The sequence below is a fragment of the Ammospiza nelsoni genome, chromosome 23, assembly GCF_027579445.1.
Source record: "Ammospiza nelsoni isolate bAmmNel1 chromosome 23, bAmmNel1.pri, whole genome shotgun sequence".
Taxonomy (NCBI): Eukaryota; Metazoa; Chordata; class Aves; order Passeriformes; family Passerellidae; genus Ammospiza; species Ammospiza nelsoni.
This window is the reverse complement of record NC_080655.1, coordinates 423,555-448,256: the sequence shown is the minus strand read 5'-3', so window position 1 is coordinate 448,256 and position 24,702 is coordinate 423,555. Positions and strand designations below refer to the sequence as shown.

At 55.7% G+C, this 24,702-nt stretch overlaps 1 protein-coding gene across 1 annotated transcript; it reads left to right on the top strand.

The window, feature by feature from the left end:
- Positions 1-3,950: 3,950 nt before the first annotated feature.
- WNT2B (Wnt family member 2B) lies at positions 3,951-20,131 on the top strand. The gene is made up of 5 exons (XM_059487836.1): positions 3,951-4,138; positions 15,175-15,395; positions 17,242-17,519; positions 17,880-18,144; positions 19,093-20,131. Exons 1-5 carry the CDS (start codon positions 3,975-3,977, stop codon positions 19,320-19,322), a joined length of 1,158 nt encoding a protein of 385 aa, XP_059343819.1. The 5' UTR covers positions 3,951-3,974; the 3' UTR covers positions 19,323-20,131.
- The last annotated feature ends 4,571 nt before the right edge of the window (positions 20,132-24,702 follow it).

The window sequence follows — 24,702 nt, the reverse complement described above, 5'->3', positions numbered from 1 at the left end:
AGCTCCAGCCCGTGGGCACACGTGGGAGGGACAGTGTCCCCACAATGTCCGTGCCCAGATGGCAATGGAGGCCAAGGAGTTACACACACCACATGGCTGCAAGGCCAGGCACTGCATGTCCACCCAGCAATTCATCAATGAATCTGAGAAGGAGCAGGGCAATTAACACTGGGAGCAGGGGATAGACTAACTAAGCACATGCTGTCACTCTGCTAACAGGGCTGCCTGTGCCTGTTTGTTTGGCTCCTGTTTCTATGGAGGTGGGGGCCATGTCGAGGGGTCAGCTCATCGCTCTGGTTATTTGTATCTACCCAAAATGCTTTCTTACCCTCTCAGAGCCCCAGGAGACAGCCAGGGGCTAACTGGGGACTGCTCAGCCTTTGGGAGCTGTGTTCTTTTGGGGGATAAGAGAACACAGCCTTCCTACCACAGCCAAGTGCTGGAGGCACCAGGACTCAACAGTCGCCTTTGCTGGACCAGGCAAAGCTCACAGAGGGCCCTGGGCAGTGACAATGTCCAGCACTGTGTGCCCTGTGTGCTGTGGCTGCAGAGGAAACGAGCTCGATAGAGGCTGCCGTCCCAGCAGCACACAGCCCCTCACCAGCCCCTTCCCTACAAGCCCAGGAGCTTGGTCGAGCTGCATTATCAACCCCAAAATAAGTTCCCAATAAATACATCAATAAGAGGTCTTTGTTCCCTCAGAAAAGGGCTTCCCATGAGGCGAGCCAGCCTGGCACCGAGGGTTATCCCAGGACAGTGATTTCTCCCCTGGCCGTGATTATGCAAGGCTCGGAGTTATTCCTGGGGCTGCCACGTGAGAGGTGAGCTCCTGGCACAGCAGCAATCCCAGCGCCCCTGCCCTGGCACCCAGCGCCTGTGCCCGCACAGTGACAGCAGCAACCCACCCAGGAGGGACAGCTGGAGAGGCAGGGGCTGCGAGACCCCTGCCCCATCTCCAGCAAAGAGGGGGCACCTTCTGCAGGGAAGGGGGGTCTGGTGCCCACCCATGGCTTGCAAACCCTGCAGGCTGGATGCCACCCATGGAGCAGCTCTTGGAGCAGGGAATGCTGCAGACCAGTCTTGCCCATGCATTTACTCACCCTGCTCTCCTCCTTAGGCATAGCACTGACCATGGACTGCTCCTGTGCCCCTCACCACAGCTCTGTGTGTGACACTGGCCCTGCAGCAGCTGCCCCAGCGCTCTGGCATGACCAGTCACCACCTTCAGCACCCAGAGTAGGTCTGTGGAATGACCGACCTGCTGAGAAAATAGAGAGCCCGTTCCTTTGAAGTTAATGAGTTGTGAAAGCCTTTGAAAGCAGAGCCTTGTTTATTTACTCCCCACAGCTCATGTGGATGAAGCACCCAGTCACCCTGAGCACTGCTAATTTGAATGGAAGATCAAACATGAGGCTCTGCCCCGTCGGAGGAGTGAGAGCTGCCCTGGCATCCTCACTGCCCAGTGCAGGGAGAGCCACCTGCAAACCCAGGGCAGTCCGTGGCCTCTCACGTGGGGTTTATGGAGAGAAGCACCAAATAAGCCACCAGACTGACAGAGAAATTCAGAATCCTGGGTGCAAAGCTCTGGCACCCAGCCTAAGCATTTCACTTCAACACCAGAATTAGCTGTGATCCTCCTGCAGACAGCAGCACCCTCCCTCCCAGGGCTGGCACTGAGCCCCTTGCTCTCTTCCTGAGTTTCAGCCCCAGCCAGAGGTCTCTTGCCCAGCACCACAGCCAAGACCTGCACATTCACAGGAACATCATGCCTCTCACCTCCTCCCTTTCCCTTCCCATGAGAGCAGGACACTCAGGCTCCTGTCTTTGTGTAGAAACAACCTAGGAATAGAAAAAGCCCCCAAAACGGCCACAACAGAGCATCCAGCACTCTGTCCACTGTGATGGGTCTTCTAAACAAATTCACAGCCTTCCACAGTCTATAAATATCAACCTTTTCAATGCCACCACTCTGGGGATAAGCTGTAATGCAATATTCTGTGTGTGCACTCGGACAAAAGGACAGCACCCCACCAGCACCAGCTTTCTGTCACTGCAGTTTTCTGAAGTATAATTGGATTATAACCGTGTGTGAGCTTCTAGCCCCTGTTTCTTTCAGGCTGGGGAAGTCTCTCTCTGATCTGAACAACAGGAATAGGAAGGAAAGAGCAGAATGAGCTGAGCTGGCTCGTGGGGAGGGGGCAGCTGAGGGCTCTGGCAATGGGGAAAGGACTTTGGTGAATAATGGCGTTTACAATCCCAGTAATTAATCAGGTATATCGCTAAAGTGCTGACAATGAGAGGTGACCAAAATGCCTGCTCACCTCCATGGTGTGGAAGGAGCAGCCAGGGAAGAGGGAACTGCCAGGCAAGGTTGGTTTTCACCAGCTGTCAGTCACCGGTTTTAGGGTGATGAAGGAAGGAAAGCTGAGAGCCCAGGGCAGCTCATCCATGAGCTCTCCCCGTCCCACAGGCACAGGTGACAGAGGCACGAGGAGAAGGGAGGGCAAAGGGCTGTGTCTGAGCTTGGGCACCGATACCCGATGGCGGCTCTCGCTGTGGCCAGCACCATCCCGGGCAGTGTATGCCTGTCCCCAGACCGCTGCCTGCGGGTCCCCGGGCACCTGTGGGGTCCGCACCGCCTCCGCCCCATGGCGGGGACCGTCCCGGCCGCCCCGCCAGCTTCGGGCAGGGCGATCTCGGTGCGCTGCCCGCTCCTGCCCGCCCCGGGCGGACGCGGGGCCCAGCGGAGCGCGGCTCCCCCGCCGTTTCCCACCCAGCAGTGACACCTGGCGGGGGCAGCGCGGACGGAGCCGGCCCCGGCCCCCGCATCCCCATCCCGCATCCCCATCCCGCATCCTGCATCCCCATTCCGCACCCCCATCCCGCATCCCGCATCCGTATCCCGCACCCGTATCCCGCATCCCCATCCCGCATTCCCATCCCATATCCTGCATCCCCATCCCGCATCCCCATTCCGCATCCCCATCCCCATCCCGCATCCGTATCCCCATCCCGCATCTCCCATCCCGCATCCACATCCCCATCCCACATCCCGCATCCCGCATCCGTATCCCCATCCCGCATCTCCCATCCCGCATCCGCATCCCCATCCCACATCCCGCATCCCGCATCCGCATCCCCATCCCACATCCCGCATCCCGCATCCGTATCCCCATCCCGCATCCCGCATCCGTATCCCGCACCCGTATCCCGCATCCGTATCCCGCATCCCCGTCCCGCATTCCCATCCCATATCCTGCATCCCCATCCCGCATCCCCATCCCCATCCCCATCCCGCATCCGTATCCCCATCCCGCATCTCCCATCCCACATCCCGCATCCCCATCCCACATCCCGTATCCCCATCCCGCATCCCCCATCCCGCATCCGCATCCCCATCCCGCATCCCGCTGAGCCCCTTCCCCGGGCGGGGCCGGACGGGGCGGCCGCGAGCGGCGGCTCCCGGCGCATCCCCGCGGGCGCAGCGGTGGGAGCGGCCCCGGTGCGGGGCGGCGCGGGGGCAGGAGTCCGGAGGGGGCTGTCCGACGTGCCCTCGGGGAGGCGGGGGTCGGTCCGGCCGGAGCGGCGGCTCCGCGCCTCTGACTCTGCCCAATGAGAGCCCGCAGCACGGCGGGCGCCGGCAATATTTGGCCGCGGCCCCCGCGCTCCCATCCCCAGAGCGCCCTCGCCCTCCGCGCAAGGCCCTCCATGGCCCGGCCCGGCCCCGCCGCCCGCCCCGCGCCGCTCGGGGGGCGCGGGCCCCGCTGAGCGCCCCCGGCCCCGCGGGGAGGGACCCGCGCCCGCCGCCCCCCGCGGCAGCATGAGCCCGGGCGCGGGGGCCCAGCCGGGGCTCGCTCAGCAGCGCGGAGCCGGCGGGCGCGCCGCGGGGCCGTGACGGGCAGTGCCCCGAGGGGAGCGCGGGCAGGACCCCCTTCCCCGGTCGTTTCTCCGTCTGGACCCCGCCCCGGAGAGATATGCTCAGCCCAAACCGCCTGGAAGCGTCTCCTGGGATTGCCGTGGCCCCCGGGCGTGCGGAGTGCGGAGCCTTCCCTCGGACGGCGGGCGCGGCCCCCCGGCTTTGCCTTCCCCTCGTCCTCCTGCTGCTCGCCCTGACGCCCCGCGCCGACTCCTCGTGGTGGTGAGTGAGTCCCGGCCGCGGCGCCGCCGCCCCGACGGTCCCCGGGCACCGCGGGCGGGAGCGGGACGGGGATGGAGATGGAGACGGGGATGGAGATGGGGACGAGAACGGGAATGGCCGGGAACGGGGACAGGGCGGGGACGTGGATGGGCATGGGGACGGGGAAGACCGACCAGGGGACGGGGCAGCGCCGGCGGGAGCGCAGCGAGCCCCGCAGCGCCCGACGTGCGGCCGTGGGAGCCGGCGGGACCGGCCGGGCCGTGCGGGCTCCCCGCGGCTCCACCTGCGCGGCTCCGGCCGCGTCCCGGGCCCCCGGAGCAGAGCGGAGCGGCTGCCGGAGCGGGGCCGCCCCGGGGCCGGTACCGGTACCGAGTCCTTCCCCGGGGCGCCGTCGCCCGAAAATGCCGCCGCTCCCTCCCTGGGGACGGGACTCGCCGCGGGGACCTCCGGCTCTGTCGGGGGCCGAACCCCGTGCGCTGTGCCGCCCCTGACAGCCTTCCCTCCCCGACACGGCGAGCAGGAGCAGGAGGATGAGCCCCTCGGTGCGGTTCGGGCAGGGGAAGCGCCAGCGGCTCGGATCCGCTGACCCAGCCCGGCCCCGCCGGAGCTCCCATCCCCGCGGGCTGCAGTTATTTACTCTGCGCCTGGGAAGCGAAGAAAGTTGATGTCCCCCTTCCTTTAGATAAGATGAGGCTTTGTAAGAGACAGAAATGACGCCATAACAAAAACCTTCTGGAAATTAGTCCCCTTCTGCCCCGGTTCGTGTAACAATGAAAATTCATCTATTCAGAATGACAGTAATTAGGAAAACAAGGATCGAGAAATTTTCCAAGTGACCCTGTGCTGTTTCAGTAGTTCAGCAACACTAGAGTAAAAAAATAGTTGGCTGCAGTAAAGTTCTCAGTGTCCCCCACCCTGTAAAAGTCCTCGCTAATCTTGTGGAAAACAATGTTTTCCATGCCAATCTCATCATCATTACAGATCACGGTGGATGAGGCAAAACTTAATCAAATTCAACCCATCTGCCACTGAAAGAAAACGGTAGTTTCTGGAAATTCTCAGCTACCGTGGAGCGCTCTGTAAGGGGCCGGGAGCACTTAATAGTCATGCAGATAGCACAAGTATTCCCGGTGTTTGAGAGCACGTCTGGGCGTGCGGCGGCCCCGGCCGGGCTGGCATCCCCAGGAGAGCGATTCCAGGGTGAGAGGGGCTGGTGGGAAAGCGGTGGGGCTCGGAGGGAGCGGGAGCTCAGGGGACAGGCTGCTCGGGCTCCTGGCGGCAACCGAGCACGAAAGCAGCTTCTTCAAGAGACCAGAAAATGCTTTGGGGGACAAACGGGAAGTAGAAAGAGCAAGGCTGTTCACAGCCATGCCAGAGGAACTTTCCCGAAGCCTGGTCAGCTGAGGGGAACTGGAATCACTGGGAGAGAAAATGAGTCACTGTTGGGGAGTCTCAGGTTGATACAAGCACTGACCTGGCTTCCAGAGCCAGCTCTGCCCCAACCCAGCAGGGCAGGTGAAGGCAGGATTGCTTCTGTGGGCAAGGTGAGGCTGCTCAAATGTGAAAAGCTGAGGAGGGAAGGAAGGGACAGTGGAGAAGTTGGATTATTTCCATTATCACAGAGGCTGGAGAAAGAGATGTTCGTTAGAGCTGAGGAGTGGGTGCAGGGATAACATGGCTGGGAAAAAAGGAGGAATGGAGCAGCCACAGCATCATCTGCCCGGGGCTGGGCAGTTCTGGTAACGCACGTGCTGCAGGGTGAGAATTCCTTCTTTAGGAGCAGCGTTAAAACCACCTATTTTCCGTGCCGTGCCCCGCTGTCCCCCGGCACGGCCACCGCGGTCTGCGCTCCCTGCGCTTCCCAGCAAGCGGGAGGAAAACCGGCCTCGCTCAAAGCGCAGGGGCTGCGGCTTGCTTGGGGGAAGCTGGATTTAGCTCCCGCAGCAGTTTGTGTTCTCAGCTTGCAGGCTGATCCCGGCTGGCAGCTCAGGGGAGAGGGGAGGAGAGGAGAGGAGAGGAGAGAGGAGAGGAGAGGAGAGGAGAGGAGAGGAGAGGAGAGGAGAGGAGAGGAGAGGAGAGGAGAGGAGAGGAGAGGAGAGGAGAGGAGAGGAGAGGAGAGGAGAGGAGAGGAGAGGAGAGGAGAGGAGAGGAGAGGAGAGGAGAGGAGAGGAGAGGAGAGGAGAGGAGAGGAGAGGAGAGGAGAGGAGAGGAGAGGAGAGGAGAGGAGAGGAGAGGAGAGGAGAGGAGAGGAGAGGAGAGGAGAGGAGAGGAGAGGAGAGGAGAGGAGAGGAGAGGAGAGGAGAGGAGAGGAGAGGAGAGGAGAGGAGAGGAGAGGAGAGGAGAGGAGAGGAGAGGAGAGGAGAGGAGAGGAGAGGAGAGGAGAGGAGAGGAGAGGAGAGGAGAGGAGAGGAGAGGAGAGGAGAGGAGAGGAGAGGAGAGGAGAGGAGAGGAGAGGAGAGGAGAGGAGAGGAGAGGAGAGGAGAGGAGAGGAGAGGAGAGGAGAGGAGAGGAGAGGAGAGGAGAGGAGAGGAGAGGAGAGGAGAGGAGAGGAGAGGAGAGGAGAGGAGAGGAGAGGAGAGGAGAGGAGAGGAGAGGAGAGGAGAGGAGAGGAGAGGAGAGGAGAGGAGAGGAGAGGAGAGGAGAGGAGAGGAGAGGAGAGGAGAGGAGAGGAGAGGAGAGGAGAGGAGAGGAGAGGAGAGGAGAGGAGAGGAGAGGAGAGGAGAGGAGGCAGCCCGGGGAGCTGTGCTGGGAGCCGGGCAGCCCCACAGCCCCAGCCAGGCACCGCGCCTCTGGCCATCGTTACCAAACTGTATCGGTCCCAAGCACCTCAAATACATGACTTTAAAACAAAAAACAACTAGAATTTGAATATATTAAACTCTTACGGTTCACACTTTCAATTGAGCTTTCTCTTCTGGAAAGCAGAGCATTCCTAAGAAAAGCCTAAATTGAAGCGAGCGCTGTTGTGCTGGATGGGTCAGTCCTGATAAAATTGCATGTTTAGATTAAATTGTGGTTTACTGAAAATGGTTTCAACCAGCTGTGGTTTGGGAAAAAACTTATTCAGTGATTTGCATAGGTTTCCAAGCACATCTTTAGCACCACTGATATTACAGTAAATACATTTGGTGGTGCATCATCCTTCCTTATTTTAATTATTATTGCCAAATTCTTCTAGGGATTCACACACAATAAACTTGGGGAACTGGAGGAAATGCTTCTCATTTTCAGAGTCAAGTTTTTAAGTAGTTTTATAGGAAAAGTTGGGTCTCCTCTGATCACAGTACATGGAAAGGAAATATCAACCAAATGTTTCTTCTAAACAACTGCAAATTATTAATTTTCAGTGACGTCAGGCATGGCCCAACCGCTTCACATAAAGGCCAGGAATTGGTGAACTTTGGCATCCGGAAGAGTGGCTGTGTGTGTGTGTGTGCACGTGCTCGGAGCACAGCGGAGGGGACAGGTTGGGGACAGTGTGGTTTTGGCCTGTGTGGTTGTGGCCGGGCTCTGTGACTAACGGTGACAGCGGGGTGGCTGTGGCGGGCAGCACCCTTGATCAAATGCTTCCAAACTCCAAAGTGTTCCTTAGCAACAAAATACCAGCTGAAACACAGACAGAAATTAGGAAGGAATGCAACGGGAAAATCCCTAAATCCCGTTTACACTTGCGTGCACGGGCAGGGAGAGCAGCATCGTCTGGGGGATGGCGCTGGCAGGGCTGTGCCCCGCGCCACCAGAGCCGCCAGGCCCCGAAAGCGGCCCCCGAAATTCCTTGGGAAAGATTTGGGAGATTAGACAAATGTTGCTTATAAACATAAACTGTGCAATAAACAAACTTGCTGTAAATAACTAAGTAGAGTTTACTTGCTATTGAGAGCCCGGCGAGCCGTTCTGGTGTGGAAAGCCATTCTAAAATTAAAGGTTTGGTTAAAGAAAAATGTACACAAAGCCCTGCGTACTCCCCTGCATCCCACCCTCACACACACCCACTCTCCTGCAACCCACGCAGACCCCCCCAGCTCCCCAGCACACCAAATCCTTGTTAGCTAACTTGTTTATTGCTAACCACAGCCCTTGGAAACTACAAATATTTAATTTCATTTGGCATTGGAACAGATGGGAGGCATCAGGCTCCCAAAGAGATAAAACAAATCTGTGGAAGGAAGAGGATTGCAAGTTTGGGTGTGGGTTGGAGAGCGTGTGGGAGCCTGGCAACCACATGGGGCTACCCATGGTGCTGTCAGGATACAGGGGCTCCAAGAGAGCTGCTGCATCCCGGGGTGTGATGCACATATGGGGATTGTGAGGGATGACCAGAGCCAGGCAGCCATCATGGTCCAGCTCCCTTCCTTGGCCAGGGGAGGAGGAGTGTGTTTATGGGCATGGAAAACATACCCAGAGCAAGCCCTGGACGTGGCTCTGGCCAAGGGTTTGGTGAGGAGACCCCCAGTGCAGATGGAGAAGGAGACGTTGCCACCAGGATGGGCTGCTGGCTGCGCTCTCCTCCAGGATCTGCCTGTATTCCCACTGAGGCTCCAGCGCTGTCCGTGCTCAGTTGCAGGATGGGCACAAGGAGTGATGGAAAAACGGAGCCACAACGTATGTGTGGATACAGGATACAGGAGAGAGAGGCTCACTTAAGCAGGCATCATACTAAGGTGTGTGGGAGGGGAAATAGCATCAATAGGAATGTTTGAAATCAAGCCAAGGGAAAGAGAGCTGCATGGAGGAGCTGCAGAGCCCACGTGTAACCCACTGGGGGGGTGCTGCTCCTCCCCTCCGTGCCAGCCTCAGCTGGGCAGACCCGGGGGCTTTGCTCACACAGGGTCTGGCAGGCTGAGTGGGGGCTCCAGGGGCTGTAGCTGTGATCCCATCCTGGGTGTCCCTACCTGTGTGTCCACAGCTGCAATCCCATCCTGTGCCCTGCAGGAGCCTCTGCCACCAGAGCCAAGCAGCTCATCACCCTTTCAGCCTTGGCACGGCTGCAGGCACGATACAGAATCACAGAATCACAGAATCACAGAATGGTTGGAAGGGACCTTAAAGCATCTAATTCCAGCCCCTTTGCCATGGGCAGGGACAAAGCTCCAGGAGCTGACCTTGCCACTCCAAGGGGAGAGGACGTGCAGCCCCGGGGACACGGCGATCTGCGGTGCTGTCAGCTTGCTGTTGCAGAGGCTCTGCATGGCAATAAAAGCAGGAGGTCAGTGACCAGGAAGTCTTTATCCCGAGGCGCTCCCCAGCTCCGGCTGTCCGGGCAGCCATGCTGTGAAAAATAAGTTTTAAAGTAATGTCAGGCTGATGGAGAATGAACCCTGTGGCCTTTGCAGCAGCCCTGGTGTTCTTGGTTAGGGTGGATGGAACAGATGGGTTCTCTCAGTCACTCTGAGCAGTTATAATAATCCTAACTGTGCTGCTCAGTCCATTTTTCATTAGGGTCACTTTCACCTATGGGAAATCTTTCTCAGAAAGAAATGCAGAAAGAAAAAAATCCTTCTGCTCTTCCAAACTCATTAGCTTTTGCTATTACCAAAAGTGATTTCAGCAGTGCCATGAGGAGATCTGTGTTGGGCCAGAGCCCATGGAATCACAGCTTCTTCTTGGCGCAGCTCACACCCAACACACAGGATATGCCATGGAAAAGAGGATTGTACATCCAGCTTTATCACCTGAGGCTGTCTTACCTCCCCACCTTTTAGCAAAGGGCTTTGAGATTTGGTGAGAAAAGAAATTGGTTCTTAAGGGTAAAGCATAATTTTAATGAGCAAATTATTTTGTATTCATGCACCAGCAACAATGTCCCTGAGGAACAGCTTTAAGCTAGTGCTGACCAAAGTTTTCAGACCTCAGTTTTCAGGTTACTGTTACGCAAGATGCCAACAGCAAAATCTCCCACATCTGCCCAGGGGACAAGAGACTGCAGCACCCATCTGCTCCATCTCCCAGGAGCACAGAGTTTCAGTCCTCCCCACAGAAACTACATCCCAAAGATTGCACGGGGCGCAGGAAAGCCACAGAGAGGCCACTCTGAGCAGGATCTGAAGGCAGACGACTTTAACAGAGGGATGCACAAGAAAGAGAAAGATGGTGCAGAAAATAAAAAATGTCCCCTGAGTGGCACTGCTAGTGGCTCAGAATTACGATATTAAAAATTATTGAAGTGAGACTAAGGCTCTCAACATGCAGAGTAGTGGCTGTAAGTGAGGAAATTAGGACTATTAATCACTCAAAGGCGTTAACAATTCCAGCAGGCCAGGATGGCCCTGTTCCCAGTGGGGCTTAATAAAATACTCAGGGTTTGTAATACTAAAATAATATCTCAGATGTTTATAGCACCTTGCAGCCCAAAGTGCTTGGCAGTTGGCTGTAAATTGTCTGCCACGGCAGGGAGAGCAGAGGAAGGAAGGTGCAGCATCCCTGGAAGTATGCAAAGAACTCGAGGAGGTGAAATGCTGCCAGGCATGATGGAATTTGCTCTTTAGCAGGCAAAGAAGGGTGTTGGATTTGATCCTATCTGCACAAGCTGTCTCCAATAGCTGCCTAGGGCTTTCCAGCCTCCCTCCAAAATACAATTTCATGAAGATCCAGTGGGATGGGAAGACACCAGAAGCCAGGGTAGTTACAGAGCAATGGGGAACTGAATCGCTCTTCCCCGGGGATGGACTCCAACAGCCTCTGGTGCCACCAAGAAGCCAAACCATGTTCTCTTCTCAGCCTCAGAGCTCTCAGCAGATCCCAGAGACTGTCCAGAACCCCTGGGAGCAGCTGGGGGTAAGGCTGTGACAGTGGTTTTAGTTAAGCTTACCTTCTATTAATCTAATTTAAAACTGCGCCTTTAATGGTATTGGTGCAACCCCGCAATAGGAATTTATGACATTTCAAGCAGCTGTTTTAATTCAGAGCACTAAAATGTAGATTTGTCTGAGAATGGCAATTCCAAAGATTTCCCTATTAAAATCTTGTTCAAATAGGTTTTCCAATGCTTTATGAAATAGCAAAAAATCAAGTCTTAGCTAAAGCAGTGTCTAGTATAAATTTGATTGGAAACTGAATTAGGGCACCCACTTTGCAGGAACACCTCGGTATTACAGAAGAACAACAGGACAGTTTCTGATTCCATGTAATTTCATTAATTCCCATGAAATTGATTTCTTTATTACAAAACCCCTTTTTCCAAGAGATTCTTCCCAGTGATCTCTGGGGAGGAGCTGTGCATTCTGTCACCTGAGCAGGGGGCAGAGGCAGCACAAGGAGCTGAGGGCTGCTGTGGGAAGCGCAGGAGCCGGACACAGAGCCCGGCCGCGGTGGGGCTAGCACGGCCTGCACGCCACCAGCTAAAGAGATGCGTCTGCCTCTGATTTGCATGTTTATCTTAGAAGCAATTTGGGTTTCTCCTTGTTTACAAGAGCCAAAGTCAGCAGACTCTCCACAAGAACAACAGCTTGGAGGCAGCGCGTGACGGGAGTCTCCTGTTCCACTCGCGGATTGGGATGGGCTCTGCATGCAGCTGCACCTCTGCATGCAGCCCTGCAGCTCACAGGGAGGGACAGGAGCCTTCACCCTGCAGCCTGCACAAGCACCTGCCCTTGGGAGATGAGGTCTCCATCCTCGGCTGCCTTTGCTGCCTTGTGAGCAGCAGGGAAGGGAGGGCAGGAGAGATGGCGCAGATCCCACAGCACGGCCCCGCACACCAGATCCAGGGAAAATGGGAAATGCAACTTGGAAAAGCTTGGAATGGCACACTGATGGGCAGGAGGTGACTCTGCAGCACTCAGAATGGCACACTGATGGGCAGGAGGTGACCCTGCAGCACTCAGAATGGCACACTGGTGTGCAGGAGGTGACCCTGCAGCACTCCTGATTGCACACTGATGGGCAGGAGGTGACCCTGCAGCACTCTCAGTTGCACCATGCAGCCCAGGGTGGTCAGAGGGATTGTGCCAGCTCCTTTGTACCCAAGCTGGGCAAACAGCTCTGCACTTGGCAAAGGGTGATGCCAGGGCTTCACACACCCTCAGGAGGCAGCAGCATATGGAATCCTGTTGGACAGGGTGGGGGATTGTTATCCCCACATGCACTTAATTATCCACTCCCTTCTTCCCTGCCTCCCAGCTCCTCCTCACTGCAGGCTGTCCAGCTCCTGCCTCTCTCCTCCCAACCCTGAAGTCCAGGCCTGAGTAGCCTCCAGCATCAGGAGAAGTTATCTCTCACAGACTTTTCTGAACTCGGGGCTTGGGTTTTGTGGGTTTTTTCAGCTACAAAAATGCAGATTACCCCAGAGTACAGCACTGCAGCAGTGTGCCACTTCCAGCACAGCTTTGTTTGATTGAAAACAAAGTTCTGATAAGGCAGCTGGGGACTTCTCGGAACATCCATTGTCTTTCTCATTGCAGTATTTTTAAAATGTCACAGATTTTGAGAAATAAAATTAGAAGGGATGCTTTCATCTGTCCAAAACAAATGTTTGGGTTTTTTCCCTCCCAAAACTCTGCTTGGCAGAATTTTCTGCTGTTCCTTGTCTTGCTCCATTTCAGAGTAACTGAACTCTACTGGACCATTTCTCACCAAGTGGAAGCTTTCATCTTTGCCGAGACAAGCGCAGCCTTTCCAGGTCATGGGAGGAATTTTCCCTTTAGTTGTGTGTTAGATTTCAGTACATGAACTCTGATGGAGGCCTGTGGGTGCTGTGGTAAATGTGCTGCCACAGGCAAAGGGAGAAGCACCACTGGCCCTTGTGGGATGCACATGGCGAGCTGCTACTGCAGCACTTGGTGCCCTGCGCTCTGCTCTCCCTCCACTTTCTCCTGCTGATAATGTTTGCTCTGATCTGGGTATTTGGCAGGAGAATTAAGGAGAAGTAATTAGCTTCCAGTGTGAAAAAGGGAGTGCCTGGTGTTTATCTTGTCTGGAGGGTTTCCCTTGATCTCGGTCTCCCAGGGGATGGTGTGAGTGCTTTATCCATCACTCTCGGTCCAGGAGGCAGCTGCTGTGTCCCAGCCCACTCTCAGCCCTCTGCTGGGGCTGGAGACCACGAGGTCCCTGGCGAGGGGCCCATCACAGAACATTTTACCTTTCCCAGCATCACCTTTCTCCAGCAAAGAGGAGCTTTGGCTACTTCTGAACTTCCATCGTGCAGCCTGCTGCCTCCCAGCATCCCATCACTGCCTTGCCTGCACAGGCAGGGGTAAGCCAGCCATCCCCATCCCTGCTGGGCAGGATGAATTCAGGGATGGGGAGCTGACCATGCCCTCGGGAAAGAATTCTGCAGTCCCACTCGATGTCACCGTGCCACCATCCAGCTGGTGGCATGCTCCTCTGCCCTGTCCCCACGGGAAGGAAGGGGCTGCTCTCAGCCTGGCACGAGCAAGGCACTGAAGCATCCCCAGTCAGCAGTGCTCGAGCAGCTCCTGTTGGCTTTTCTTTCCCAAACAGCTTCTGCCACTCCTCTGTTCCTCTGCCTCAGGATGAAAGGCTGGTGAGCATGCTTGTGACAATAAAGCTCAGTGCCCCTTGGAGTCTGGCTTTGCAAAGCCATGGGGAGCTGGGTTTATTATCCTCCGCTCCAGCCCGGGATGACCTTGTGCTTCTGCCAGCATTTAAAAAAAATATTTTAAAAGAGGGGGCAGATCCCATTGCTTTCTGTGCTTGCAGGGCTTTCCTGAGCCTGGGAGCTCTCTCTGGGGTGGATAGAACTGAGAGAACATGTCCAGAGACAGACAATGAAATATTGTCCAAGCTTATTGCTTTTTATTATTATTGAAAGAAGGTTTTTGCTTCCAGTCTGAGGGTTAGAAAAAATCTGAATATCACCCAAACCTCATCCCTTCCAGCCAGAATCCCAGCTCTGTGCTCCGCAGCAGAAATCATCCTCAAGCACAAGCAGCCAGAGGGGTGAGCGGGTGGTGCAGGCGGGAGCCGACCGGGATGGAAAATTCCACGTTGCTGCCATTGTCCGGGATGGGGAGAGTGCGGGGCAGAGCTCGGGTCCCTCCCCCGTGGCTGTGGAAAGCTGCCCATGGGCTCAGCCAGGCTCTGGCAGGCTGCTCTTTGTGCCTTGTCTGTCTGTCTGTCTGCTCCGAGTCCTGCTCTCTCCCCACGGCTGCGGACACAGGTGGGATGCAGGCAAGGTGGGAGCCACAGCAGAGTTCTGCCAGTTGTGGAGCTTCAGGGCACGAGAGTGAATGTCCAGGAGATGCACAGAGAGAAATCGACAGCTGGGGGATAACTGTGTGTGAGGAGTGCAGCACCAACGGGTGCAGCCTGCTCCTCTTCCTCCCTCACCTGCGCATCCACAGGTGTCTGTGCCATGGACATTCCTGACAAAGGCAGGCAGGAGAAAGGGCAGAGGCTGCAGGAGCCCCCTGGGCTCAGCTGGGCTCCATCCTGCTGTGCTCAGCAGGGCTGGGTGACAGCACAGGGCTGGCATGTTGGGAAGAGACTGGGAGGGAGGTTTTGCACATCAGCAAGTTCTGTGCTGCTGCCCCAGGAGCTGACACAGGCCAGGCTTATGGGAGGCATCCATGACTCACAGCACCCAGAGCTGGCTGTCTGCTGGGGGACATGGGCTCCACAGACTCCCTGCCCCTTCCTGCAGTGATGCACACACTGAGAAAAGCTCTGCTTGCCCCTGGCTCATGCATCTTGGGATTACTTTATTAAACAAAAAGACTCATTGGGGTAGTGGAGAGGCAGCTCTGTTCTCTGCTCTCGGTGACCAGGGACAGGAACCAAGGCAATGCCTGGAGCTGTGTCAGGGGAGGTTTAGGCTGCATATCAGGACAAGGTTCTTCCAGAAGGTGGTGGGGCACTGAACAGGCTCCCCGGTGCAGTGGTCCTGGCCCTAAGGCTGCCAGAGCTCAAGAAGCGTTTAGCCAATGCTCTCAGACACAGGGTGGGATTTTGGGGGTGTCCTGTGCAGGACCAGGAGTTGGACTGGATGATCCTTGTGGGTCCCATCCCACTGAGGGTATTCAGTGATGCTGTGACTGCCCTGTGCAGGCAGGGCAGTAACGTGGCACCCTTCTCTCCTGCAGGTACATCGGGGCACTGGGCGCGAGGGTGATCTGTGACAACATCCCCGGGCTGGTGAACAAGCAGCGACAGCTCTGCCAGAGGTACCCTGACATCATGCAGTCGGTTGGGGAGGGAGCCAAGGAGTGGATCCGGGAGTGCCAGCACCAATTCCGGCACCACCGCTGGAACTGCAGCACCCTGGACCGCGACCACACCGTCTTCGGCCGGGTCATGCTGAGAAGTAGGTCCTGCCCTGTCCCCTTCCCACCACCCTGGGACTTCTCTTGCTGAGAGTCTCTCCTCCCACTGGGCTGCCATGCCCGGTGGCTTGGATTACTCCCTGAGGAGAGCTTTGCCTTTCCTTGTAAATTAATCAAGTCGTAATGGGAGCGGAGCAGTGCGTTTGGAATAGCTGCACCAGATGAGATGGAGCAGGGGGAGCACTGGGGGAGAAGGGGGAAGGAGGAGACACCTCCGGAGAACAGGCGCATATGTAAACAGTAATGGGATATATAAATATTTGGAGAGCAGGGTTGGCCAGGACTCAGCAATTCACGTGGGAACTGGCTGTTCCCTCGCATGGCAAGGGAGGCAAGGCACAGATGCAGCTCCAGTCCCTGCTCCAGGCTCTGAGGTGGAGGAGGACCATGGATGCAGGTGCCAGCCCTGCACAAAGGACTGGGCATGGCCCTGACGGGAGAGATGGATACAACACAAGCAGGGATGCACCCAGGAAAGGTAGCCAAGGAAGAGAGAGGAAAGGCATGATGGGGACAGGGGTGGGGCGGTTCCAGAGCAGGAGCAGCACCATGGGCTCCAGCTGCCCCGGGAGTGCTCTGGACGCAAACAGGCCCTGGGAGCCAGCACAAGCCCCAGCACAGGCAACAGTGCTGCAGGACAGATGCTGCTGCATCCCATGACGTGCTGGGAGCATCCAGCCATGTGGCCTCCAAATCAAAAGCGGCTGGAAGAGTCTTTGCACTCACAGCTCGTATGGAGGACACGTGAGTGCCACAGAAGGAGCCGGTGAGTGGGAGGCTTGCCCCTTGCTGGCAGGGGGATGGAGCAGCTGCCCGTGGGGTGGACAAGCAGCAGAGCCACAAGCCAGATGCCTGACCCAACTGGAGGAAGGGAACTGGAATGCTGAATGAAGATTTCACCCTGCCATGCTGCAGCCTGCTGCTCAGCCTCTCTGTTCCCATCACAGCACCTTTTCTCCTGCTCGCATCCTCTCCTGGCAAAGGATGGGGAATGATGAAAGCTCCTCGCCACAGCCCCATCCTGCGAGGCCCAAAGAGAGCTCTGCTGCCTTTGAAGTTGCTTTCAAAGGCTCTCAAAATGAAGACTAACATGGTTTTGATTTGCAGCTTCTTTTACAGCATTATAAAACCAGCTGCGAACTTGAACCAGAGACACAGAATAGCAGCAGCAAGCTGTGCTGTACGGGAGGAGCCGCGCCCGGCCCGAGGGAGGCAGGCAGGGAGGCAGGGAGGGAAGGAGGGAGGGCAGCCGCCCTGGCCCGAGGTGCTGGCTCTCACCACCGTGGGCATGTGCCCTGAGCACTGCAGTCAGCCTGAGGGCTCCAGGGCAGCCGGGGCCGGACACTGTGGTCAGCAGAGATGGCTGGGCTGGGCTTATCCACATACGGGATGGTGTCGCTCCCCAAGGCCCGGTTCCTCATGGGCTGCAGGCTCTTGGCGCAGCCTGGCATGCTCCCAAGGCCCGGTTCCTCATGGGCTGCAGGCTCTTGGCACAGCCTGGCACGCTCCCAAGGCCCGGTTCCTCATGGGCTGCAGGCTCTTGGCACAGCCTGGCACGCTCCCAAGGCCCGGTTCCTCATGGGCTGCAGGCTCTTGGCACAGCCTGGCACGCTCCCAAGGCCCGGTTCCTCATGGGCTGCAGGCTCTTGGCACAGCCTGGCACGCTCACTCCCCGTTCCTGTCTCCCTCCCCAAGGCCTGGTTCCTCATGGGCTGCAGGCTCTTGGCACAGCCTGGCACGCTCCCAAGGCCTGGTTCCTCATGGGCTGCAGGCTCCTGGCACAGCCTGGCACGCTCACTCCCCGTTCCTGTCTCTCTCCCCGGGCAGGCAGCAGGGAGGCCGCCTTCGTGTACGCCATCTCCTCGGCCGGGGTGGTCTATGCCATCACACGGGCGTGCAGCCAGGGGGACCTCAAGGTGTGCAGCTGTGACCCGCTCAAGAGGGGCCGCTCCAAGGACGAGCGCGGGGAGTTCGACTGGGGCGGCTGCAGCGACAACATCAACTACGGCATCCGCTTTGCCAAGGCCTTCGTGGATGCCAAGGAGAAAAAGGTGAAGGACGCCCGGGCGCTGATGAACCTGCACAACAACCGCTGCGGGAGGATGGTGAGTGCAGCCCTGCAGCAGAGCCCAGAGCTCTGTGACCTTGCCGAGGGGACTGGGCATCCAGAACAGCTTGGCCAGAGAAACGGGACCTTGAGCACCTTTGGAGGGCAGCTCCTGCTGTGGATAAGGCTGGATGCTGCCCTGCCTTGCCCTAGGGAATGGCAGGACCTCGCTCACCTTTGCCTCCTGTGTCCTTGCTGCTGCTGGCATTGGTGATCCCCATACACAGCCTCTGTCTCCCATCAGGAGCCCCATCCCACACAGCCAGGGGCTGGTAAGCTGCACCAGCAATGAGTAGACACTGCTGCAGTATCTATGCCCAGGGTGACCACTGGTCCTCACCCATCTCTCTTCCCACAGGCTGTGAAGCGCTTCCTGAAGCTGGAGTGCAAATGCCACGGCGTCAGCGGCTCCTGCACACTAAGGACTTGTTGGCTGGCAATGTCAGATTTTCGAAAAACAGGGGATTACCTGAGGAAGAAATACAACGGGGCCATCCAGGTGACGATGAATCAGGATGGCACTGGCTTCACCGTGGCCAACAAGAACTTCAGGAAGCCCACAAAAACAGATCTGGTGTATTTTGAGAACTCACCTGATTACTGCGTGATGGACAAGTCAGCAGGTAAAACCTGGAGTCATTACCCAAAAACATCTCTTCCTCCCTTCCCAACAGGCCAGCAGCTCCCAGCCTGGGGGCTCAGCTCCTCCACTCAACCCATCTTTGGAGAGGGGGTTACCCAGACCCAAGAGTCCACACAGCACCCCACACCTGCACAGGCAGGACTGCATTTGTCCAAAACCCCTCAGGCTTCTGGTCGTCACAGAAGAGCCCATCTTCTGCAGCACAAAGCTCCCTTGAACAGCCAACAAAGAGCCTGCTCCATGCACAGGCTGCTCCTCTGAATGCAGCCCGAGGCTGGGATGAGAGCAGGGAACAGGCAGCAGGGCTGCTGGATTCCAGCTGAGATGATCAATGGTTTCTCAGCCTGGAGCATTCCCAGCTTCACAGCAGCCATGGGAGTTCAGTGGGGAGCACATGGTCCTGCCATGCTCAGCCTAAGCAGAGAGGGCATTTTGAGCTTTGCCAGCTGCAAAACCTGGCTCGGTGGGCACACACTGCTCCAGAGGTTCCCCAAGGCACAAAAGGGCTACAGATCCCTGTCCCCTACTATCTTATGCTCTGGCACCAGCAAACACAGGCTCTAGCAGTGGGCATGGGAGGGAGGCCATGCAGATTGCCATAGAAACCCAGGTGGTTTGGGGTTGAAAGGGATGTGAAAGATCATCTCATTCCAACCATCCATCACAGGGGACATGAGAGACACCAAAGCTGCATCCCTGGCCAGGCTTGTGGCATCCCATGTCCATAAAGCAGTCGCACCCAAGGTCCCCCTGCCGATGGAGATGCCCAGTGTCCCCAGTAACCCCTGGGGTGGGTGGGCGGGCAGGGAAGTGCTGGGACCCAGGGAGAAGAGCATCGTGACGTGCTCCGTTCCCCCGCGGGATGGGCGGGCAGGGAATGCAGGGACGCAGGGACGTGAACACCCTGACCCGCTCCGTTCCCCCGCAGGCTCCCTGGGCACGGCCGGCCGCGTGTGCAGCAAGGCGTCCCGCGGCACGGACGGCTGCGAGGTGATGTGCTGCGGCCGCGGCTACGACACCACGCGCGTCACCCGCGTCACCAAGTGCGAGTGCAAGTTCCACTGGTGCTGCGCTGTGCGCTGCAAGGAGTGCGAGGACACTGTGGACGTGCACACGTGTAAGGCCCCCAAACGGGCCGAGTGGTTGGACCAGACCTGATGGGACGGGAGCACCGAGGGAAGAAGCCACTGCCACCCTCCCTTGCAATTGTTTTTAAACCCCTGTGCCCTGAGGGCCACGATGTTCTGGGAGCTGTAGTTCAACTGCATGTAGTTCAACTTTTATTTAATTAATTCTCCAAAGCACTAAGTAAAGGACTACGGTTCCCAGGAGGTACTGTGGGCCCTTCGATGTGTTCAGCAAAACTAATTCCTGACGTAGCAGGAGGCTGCAATCCTTGCTTAAACTGTGAACCTGCAAAGGTTCTCTTGGCAAAGGGATGGTGCGACCAACAGAGACTCGGAGGACTGACTGTCGGGACGTGATGGCTGAGGAATCCTGCACCTCCCCAGAGAATCTGTTACAGTAAAGCTTCACCAGCGAAAAACACTAGTTCAGAATAATCCACTCTTGCAAAAGCATTCTTGCTCTTTCCTTTTTGCAAGGCCAGAGGAAGGGTGTTGTGAATCCATAAGACAGTTCCATGATACCTGTGTGTCCCTGGAGCAGACCTGACACATCACTAACCCCATTGAGCAAAAGCCACCTCTGCACAAGGCTTGTGTCCCCAGCACAGGGAACAAGTGGAGCTGTAACCTGGAACTGAACTCTGAAGGACTGCACAGAGACAAAGGCCACCTCTAGATGCTGGTGGACACACGGGGCTTGAGAGAGCAAATGAAACCTGTGAACTTACTGGTAGGTTCTGAAGTCAACCATACAACAGCATCTCTGTACAACTCACGTGTATGTTGTGTATATTGCTTATTATTTTAAGTCAAAATTCATTATAAACCTGTACCAGAAAATTATGTCCTTTGCTTTTTGAATTCCTACTCACTCAGCTGAGCACATCCCCAGAACAGGAACCAGCCCACAGTGTTTCTCTTCCCCACTGTCTGCAGCTCCTGCTGTCCCAAAGCTTCCTACAGAGCTGAGCACCCAGAGCCCCAGGGAATCCTTTCTCAGCAGGATCACACTTCAGGATGCCCCATCCCCAAAAGTGTTCAAGGCCAGGTTGGACAGGGCTCGGACCAACCTGGTCAAGTGGAAGGTGTCCCTGCCCATGGCAGGGGGTGGAACAAGAAAGGTTTTACAGTCCTGTACCACTCAAACCATTCCATGGTTCTACAGCACAGGGTCAACAGGGGATGCTAGATAAACTTACAACTCTTTCCCATTAAAAAAGCCCTAAACACTCAAAACATAATCAACTAAAATTGAAGCTGATGAGAGGAGGGGAAGGCAGCTGCAGAGTTGCTGGTAGGTAAGTTACAGGGATCCACCTCTCATCTGTACAAATTTCCTCTTTTCTCCACCAATTTGAGCAAGCAGACATTATAAAAATACTTAATGTACAAATATTTTATAGAGTCTGGTCAAAAGGTTCCAATCCACACAAACAAATGGAATGTATAACAGTTGAACCTGGAAACTAAACTGACCCAGGTAAAAAAGAAAAATTACCTTAACCATTGCAATTCCTGAGGCTGAGAGTGCTCCTGCAGTTCCCCCACCAGAGCCAGGCTGCACATTGCCCCAGGCACGCTGTGCCTCCTCCCTGAGCCAGAAAAATGGGGTTAATTTTCCTAATGCTGCTCAGCATTGTGCTGATGGCAAGGATGTTTCACACAGAGGAAGTTTTCATGGAAGTTCCAAACTTGTAACAATAAGAGAGGCCAAGTCAACAGGGACTTTTTGCTGGGGTCTGCTTTATGGCAGCCAGAGGCCATGTCAGAGGTCTCTGAGGAGCTGGGGCTTTCTCTGGAAGCAGTGAGAAGTGTGGGCAAGGGAGCCAAGCAGGCTACAAAGCAAAGTCTGAAGGAAGGTCAAAGGAACAGGATGGGATTAAGGCAAAGAAGATTATTCTGGTCCTAAGCCACCCATCGGCTACTGCACCAAAAGCATTTCTGAACAGCGATCTTACTCAATGGCCCTAGGAAATAATAGTTTAAGCGGGGAGAGAAATCCACTTTAAAACCAGTTTTGATGGAGGAACTGCTCAAAGAATTAAAAGAGCCTGCCATGGGCTGAATTAAGCACCTTCCTCCACGCCAAACCCCTGAGAGTGCTCACGCAGAAAAAGGACCTTCAGCAGAGCTGCCGCAAAGCCACAGCCAAGCCAAAAGGTGACATTTTATTGGAGATCTTGAGAGAATTACAGGAATCTCACCTTCCCACTGCCTAAACAGCTTTTTACAGAATTAAACCAATTCCCTGACAGCACAAGAGGGTTGTGCAGCACCTTCCCTGCTCTTGCACTGGAGCTGGTGTTTACCCAGGAGACTTCTGGCCTCCCCCCAGGCCCTTCCAAGACCCCCCGAATTTCAGGGAGACAATTTTCCCATCCCGGCTGTACTGAGGAATGCTGGCAGGTGAGCAGGAGGTCTGAGGCAGGCCCAAGGCATCCCGAGCCAGTGCAGCATCCGTCAGCACAGGCTCATCAACCGGGAAGAGCCTCTCATTTATCTTCATTACTGCTCCACCTCCTCTCAATTTACGACAGACTTGAAAAAAATGCTGCCCCCTCAGCCATCAATCCAAGCCTCCCTCCCAGAGCAGGACACACTCCCTGGGCTGGGAGGGACCCAGTGCCTGGGGACCCGGGGTCAGCCGTCAACAAACACTTCTTCTTCTGCAGAGGACCCCAGGGGGTGTCTGCAGGAGATCTGTGGGCCAGCTTGATGAATGACACCTTAATCAATGGCTGCTGCCTAAATATATCCTCCTCTTGAATGCAGAGGTTCATATTTTAAAACAAAGAGGGAAACTCCTGAGGACAGGTTGCCTTTGGTTTATTGGCTTCCCCTCTTTCTGGCTTCATCACGGTGATGCTGAAACTGGATGCCTCCAGTGCTCTGTAGAGAAACCACAGCTGAGACAGGAAACCTCCCTAGTCCTGCCAGGTCCACCTGTGCAGCTGCATTCCCCTGTCACAGCAGTAAATAAGAGGAGTAAAAATACTTGGATCAAGTGCTACAGAAGTACCTGGAGCAGTCATGGCACAGCCCACTGAGCTCAAGTCCACCTGACAGAAGAAGTGACAGTTTCTCCTGCTAAGGACTATGCAAGGCTACACTCATTTATTAACAAGCAATCAGCAGAAAACCACAGAACTGGAACAGAAATACACCACTCAGCCAGAGCAAACTCCCAGTGCTTGTACAAGAGAAGGTCCCACTGTGGGCTGAAGGAAACTCAGACTGGTCACTGCCCTACTGCAGATGAGCCCCACAGAAGCCCCCCTGAGCACACTCACCCTTGGCAAGCAGCTGCTTTCCATCTCTCTGAAGGCTACAGTCTCATCAGGGAACACTCAGTCTCTCTCACAAACCCCTCTGAAGTAATCTGACTAAAATGTGGAGGGAGCCTTTCATGCAAGTTCATCTTCAAATTATCTTTCAGTCAAAAGCACGGCTGCACTGAAGGACAAGGTGCAGAATTAATTCCTTATGAGCTTCTGAATATATTACCTTCTCTGAAGCAGCTGGACAGGACACACAGGAGGAGGCAGAAGGCATTGGAAACATGGAATCATGTGCAGGGCCAGGAATTGGACTTGACATCCAAATGTTCCTTCTGGGTCTCTTCCATAGTCCAGGAGACTCTATGATTCTGATTTTCTCCATGTGGGTGAGAACAGGCCTTAGCCCAGGTGACACCACCACTTTTTGGGATGGAGGTAACGGCAAGATCCGTAAATTCTTGAGCTCAGCAATGCAGGTGACCTCATTGCCAAGCTACATCCCAATCCCAACACCCCCTTGTCTCTCCACGGGCCTTTTCTGTTCTCCACTGGGTTCCTAAAGGCACAGAAGGCTTTGCTCAGGTACCTGTGACCAGTGTAATCCATGGGGGATTACAAACCTGCCGTAACAGACCCAGCCCTCCGGGGCAGATTTACTGTGGCATTTGGCCTAACATTCACACAGCCTGTCAAGGTCTGTGCAAGCTTTCACATCCCATATTCCCGAAGCAGAGTCACAGAGGGCTGCTCCAGCTAGCATCAGGGGGGTCACTGCTCTGCAATCACAGCCAGTGAGTCAAGGCAGGAGAATGCAATAGTCACATACTGTGTCACTCTGTTTTATAACTGATGAAAGCCTACAGCCAAATTAGCAAAGAAATCAAGAGGCTGTTAAGAGAAGGGTCCGGCCGATGAGGCCACACTGTGATTGCACAACCCAAAGCATCCAGAGTAAAAGGAAAATGCTGCTGGCCAGAAAGAACCAAAGGAGGAAGATCCCAGTGGAGGAACACGCTCATCGTGGTGGATGCACCCTCAGTGATGCCGTCAGCACGGGCGTGTTACCTCGCTCTCCCCAATGACCAGACTCACTGAAGATCCCACCAAAGAGCACAAAACAGCAGTCGAGGCTGGAAATGAGGAAAATTCCAAGCACATGAGCAGCATCCCTGATCACGGCCTTGTCCCTCCAGTAAGGGCTGGGGCGTGCAGAGCACACCCTGCCAAGGAGGCTCCAGACAGGGAGGAGGCAGCCAGGAGACAGAGCTGGAAACGAAGCTGCCTTTACTCTTTATCCACCTTTACTGTCAGATGGGTGAATTCAGAGCACAGGACACTGAACACAGAAGCCCACTGTGATTGCTACTGTCATCCTGACTGATCTGTGGATATTTTTCCCAAAAGCAGGTGACAACAGCTCATACATCACCTCTGCAGCCATCCTAATGAAATGCAGACAAGAGGAGTCTGTCCCTCTTAACAGCAAAACAGGGCAAGCTGGGCACTGCTCAGAATCTGGTATAGTAGGAATGCTGGAGAAGAGGTTCAGACTGGCTATCAGGAAAAGGTTCTTTCCCCAGAGGGTGGTCGGGCACTGAACAGGCTTGCCAGATAATGGTCATGGCCCCTCGGCTGCCAGAGCTCCAGGAGCCTTTGGACAGTGCTCTTCAGGCACAGGGGGGATCACAGGGCTGTCCTGAGCACGGCCAGCAGCTGGACTTGACCTTTGCAGGTGCCTTCAGCTATTCCATGATTCCATGAACCCCACAGTGCCCTGTGCAAGAGCACAGCACAGCTCACACGTGCTCCTGGCCTGCACAGCTGGGCCCATTCCGACACCTCAGCACAGCCTCACTGGCTCCCAAACACACACCCCAAACATCAGTGCTTGGGAGGTGCTGCTCCCCTCACTGTCTCCCCCTGAGCAGGGGGAAGGGCAACAGTAATTTATGTCTGGCCGAGCCCCATACATACATCTCCTTTCCCTAAGGGAGTCTGCTCTCATATTTAACCTCTTCATTCTGCTGGCACTGGAGTGGATGATGCAGCTTGTGGAGAGGTGCAGGCACTTCCCTCTCCCCCTCCTCCTGGAATCTTCCTCTCACTTGTGGTCCTTGGGATTCACCCAACGTT